We start from the raw sequence: 4443 nt of genomic DNA on the forward strand, positions 1-4443 counted from the left end.
TACCTCACACTGCGCATGCCTAAGCACATAGGAGGTCAGTAGAAGGCCATGGCTCAGTGTTCTCTGGGACCGTGCTGGTGGTACTACGCAGGTTATCCTGCACCTTTGGGGGGTTCTTGTTTTCTAAAGAGCTTGCAGCCAAGTAGAATCAGGTCAGGACACACAGTTTGTAGAATGTGCTGCTGCCATTGACGCTTTACAAGAACTCGGTGAGGCCGTCCAGTCCAGCTACAATTCAGAAGACTCGTTTTTCAAAAGGGGAGAACTCGCACCTGAGCTTTGACTGTGTAAGGGTGAAAATAACCATCCCCAACACATGAGACGTAGAGCTTTGAGAACACATTAGGCATTTGGTAAATGGTTGTACTCTGAAGACGTAAAGGTATCTACATAGAACCCCAGTAGGGCTTTGAACGAGACTATTGAATTGACACAGCGTAAACTGGGCTGGAAACTCAGAAGTGGCAGCCAGCAAGTATTTGTTAGTGATGAGCTGCTGTATTCAAAGTCAGATCTTGCATTTATTGGGCTGCTCAGTGGAGCAAGCAGATGTCCTTGTTCCAAAAGGTTCACTAGCCACACGGGTCCTCATGTCTCATAAGCCACACATACAGTGACTCTGCCTTGCAGCTCAGCTGACTCTTTGCTCACCACTTTGGCCATGAGGCGCCTACAGCTGGTCCTTGTGGTCTTTGCCTTGCTCTGCTGTGTTCCACCAGGTAAAATGAATCCCTTTGCTTACGGAATTGTGTGAGGCTCTACAAGACCGAGACAAAGGCAGGGCCAAGAGAACAGAAGTAAAAGCAGGAGGAACATGGGCAGAGATGCATGCTGTGGGTCGCTGCAGGGAACGAAGAGATGACCCGAGGGCGCTAACAGGAGGTGGCTCTCTTCAGAGAAGAACTGGCTCTGAATTTGGGTCTTGAGCATCTCGGAAGCTTGTCAGTGAGGCTGGAGGGATGTGGGCAGAAACGGGGCAGAGGGGAGTGAAAACTCTCTTAGAGCAAAGACAGGACATGGGGTAGAAGGGAAGCTGTCCCCCAAGGACTCTTGGGGCTCCCTTCTCATGGTTGGCTGTTCCCACACTTTCTTGTTTATTTAGAAGTCAAGGCAAATGTTACAGTGAGAAGAATCTAAACACCGAGCTAGTCCTCAGTCTGCATTAAATTCCTTTGTAGCATAGTTGGATCCTGTGAGGGCATCAGACTGAGTAGCCAAACTGTGCTCTGGACAGGGGGGAGTCACGTGAGAATACGGAGAAACCCCCACTTAGTAACTAACATAGGGGCTTGTGGGTGTTCAGAAAGCTCCTTCTTCCTACCCCAAACCTTCACATTCAAAAGTTGCCACTTGAGAATCAAGAGTGAACCATGAAAAAGACAGACACCTGGGCACACACTGGCAGGATCTCTGGATACTGCACCGTGTCTCCTCTTGAGTCCTCTGTCTCCAGAGGGGCTGCTCTGCTAGTGAACATGTAGCAAGCAACTTTGCTTACCAGTAGCATTTGACCATACACTGTTCATTCTGCACACATTGATTCTTTCTGCAGATCAAAGTCTAATCCATGGGTCTATGCTGGCAGCTAGAAGAGAGAGCAAGGCTTGCCATAGAAGAGAGGGATAGCCTGGGCTACACCCATTCCCATGAACTGTCCCACCCCACACCTCCCCGTCCATTACTCCTTGGCTTCCAAGGGCACCTAGGTATTAACATTGATAGACTTAGGTATGGGTTTTAGGTACTTCGAGCCGTTTCTTTCCTATTATCCCATAGGATACCCCTGAGTACTCTGTAATTGAGCTAGGACAGGTAACGGGGCACTTAACAAAGAGTCATTGGACACATCAGGATGGGACTGATGGCTTCTGAATTCTAGGCCATTGGTCTTTCTTCCTTCAGAATGAAGTTTTGACAACCAAAAGCTACCTGGGAGATGTTCGTGTCTCCTGGTATGGAGTCTCTGCAGACCCCCGGAACTTCTTTGCTGAATGATCTTTCCATGTAGAAAATAACGGCAAGCTGAACCTACTGTGTTGTCCTGTACATATAAATGACCAGTAGTTCATGTAATTCTGGATCATGAGAGCTAATGGCTTATAACAGGGCCCCTGAAAGGTGAGGCCAAAGCAACCAGAAGGGGTATGTAGTCATAGATACTATGGATATATTATGTGAATTATATCTGATTATATGAAGTTTCTTATTAAACTGTATGGTGAGCTGGAAGTCTAATTTATCCATGACACTGGAGACAATAGCTATCACATTAACCTTTTTTTTTTCTCTTTGTAGCTAGAAGCGGACTGAATATTTACATACGACGAATTTTTGATACATGCTGGCTAGCCAAAGGCATTTGCAGGGAAAAATGCCAGAAAGAGGAGATTTATAACATTTTTTGTGGTACTCATTTCCTGTGCTGCATCAGCAACAAGGACATGCCCACGCTGTTTGTGAAGTAACTGTGAGTATCCAGGCTCTCCTGCCGGTGCCTCTGGGAATTCTGAGAAGCTCAGTCGTACTGTTAACATGCTGGCTGTGGTCCGTCAGCGCTTCTGTAGGCTGTGTTCCTTGGTTGCCTTTCTTCGGGAAATACTTGGAATTAAATTCTTTGTGGCCAGTGTTTTTCTCATGACCCCACGAGGGACATTTCCTCAGGCGTTTCTAAAGGAGAAGTCCCAGTACCCGTTTTTTTTTTAAACCTTGTATCAAAGGAATTGTCTAGTAGTTACTTCTTTGAAACATGCTCTTGGGGGGCTGCAGACAGATCCCGGGGGTCTCACCCATGCTAAGCAAGGGTTCTACAACTGAGCTAGATCAGCCCCAGTTGGATCCTCCTGGTCTGACTTCTGCTCTGAAATGCTTTGGGGAAATGTATTCTATTGTTTCATGTGACTGTGGTCACCATTCTCCATGGTATGTAGGATTCTGTAGGAGAACTTACCTGTGGCTTTTCCTGGGTGGCTACATGATTGCATCTACAGTTTTCAGTTTGGGACGTTTTACAAGTAGTGTTGTGACAGATGTTTCTTTCTTCCTTTTTATAGGTCACATTCAGTTTTAGTAGATTCACGTGTGGTTGAGGACCCAGAAACCTCACCTCTGTCTCTCAAGTTGATTGTACTGATTATTGTTCTCACCTATGTTGTTACTTCTTATTCTGGCTCCCAGCTAGTGTTTTCTGTCCCCGGCCTCCCTCTAGGGTATGTATACTAATGATCATAGTAACTGAATTCGCCTATGATTAATAAACGTTTACTCTCTTGGTCAGATGTCCTTGTTTGTGACTGGCGTACAGCTGGACGTTGGAGCACTGTGTATCCCTATTCGCAATGGGCTTACTCAAGCTTATGTAGAAAACAGGAAAATAAAAGTCACCTGGAAAGCAGCTAAATGGAAGTATTGAGTATGTAGCAGTAGATTTTTCTATTGGTTAGTGAGACGACACCATTTAAAGCTTTCTGTTGGGCAGGGTTGCAGCTCGGTTTGCAGAGCGCTTTCCCAGCAGGCCGGAAGCCTTGATCTCTTTCCTCAGTCTCTGCTCCCTGGGGCTGAATTACAGGCGTGCCTCACTGTACTGGGCTTTTTGACTTTTCTATCCATGTGAAAAGCAGAGCGTGAAGTCATCTTACTATTGTGTTCCCATCAACTTCTCCTTTCAGATCTGTCCATTTTTGCCTTGTTTACTTAGATTCTTAGATGTGATGATCACGTATACTTTTCAAATTAAGAAAAAAAAAACATTAGGAAGAACTTGAAATACTTTTTTCTTTCTGTATAAGCTTTCTGACTCTCCCTGACTCTTCTCGGAACAGTATCTGCTTGGCTGTCCTGTAGCTACATCTCGTAATTTATATTTACATTTGTATATTCTCTTTCCCTTTCTATTTTTAGATGGGTTGGTTGTCAGGGATATGTCTCCAAGCTGGTGGGTCTTTCCTTCTGCTTGACCTTGTCTGATGTTAAACCTCCTCACTAAAGATTTCAATTCAGTTATTATATTATTCAGCTATGAAATCTCTCTCTCTCTCTCTCTCTCTCTCTCTCTCTCTCTCTCTCTCTCTCTCTCTTTGGTGCGGAGTGATTTTTTTTTTCTCACACCCTCATTGAAATTTTGGTTTGGAGAGTGGGGCAATGTCTACTAATGAAACGCCTTGCCAGCGATCACATCCAGGCCAGTTAGAAACCTGATCATCAGGCATTGTCTGGGAGTGAGCAGACAGACAAACCACTTCCAGGTTGAAGGTGGGAGTTGGTTAGCCTGTCCATTCTTTCTGTGTTAATGGGGGGAGGGGAGCCATGGATAGCACTCACTCACATCTGTTTAAAATTGCGCTTGCAACCGGCCGGAATTGTTCATTGCCCTTCCTTTCAAAGGTCCAGAGTTCGATTCCCGGCACCCACACGGTGACTCACGGCCATCTGTCCCGAGGTCTGGCG

At 45.7% G+C, this 4443-nt stretch overlaps 1 protein-coding gene across 1 annotated transcript; it reads left to right on the forward strand.

Annotated features, from left to right (window-relative positions):
- Positions 1–661: 661 nt before the first annotated feature.
- On the forward strand, positions 662–2465 carry Defb135 (defensin beta 135). Its single transcript, XM_050152115.1, has 2 exons — positions 662–719; positions 2296–2465. Exons 1-2 carry the CDS (start codon positions 662–664, stop codon positions 2463–2465), a joined length of 228 nt encoding a protein of 75 aa, XP_050008072.1.
- The last annotated feature ends 1978 nt before the right edge of the window (positions 2466–4443 follow it).

Source organism: Alexandromys fortis, unplaced genomic scaffold, assembly GCF_014885135.2.
Source record: "Alexandromys fortis isolate MF-2015 unplaced genomic scaffold, M_Fortis_MF-2015_v1.1 scaffold_75, whole genome shotgun sequence".
NCBI lineage: Eukaryota > Metazoa > Chordata > Mammalia > Rodentia > Cricetidae > Alexandromys > Alexandromys fortis.

Coding starts and splice junctions, on each gene's coding strand:
- Defb135 (XM_050152115.1), top strand. CDS start 662: ATGAGGCGCCTACAGCTGGTCCTTGTGGTCTTTGCCTTGCTCTGCTGT. Junction 720..2,295: donor GCTCTGCTGTGTTCCACCAG/GTAAAATGAATC, acceptor TTCTCTTTGTAG/CTAGAAGCGGACTGAATATT.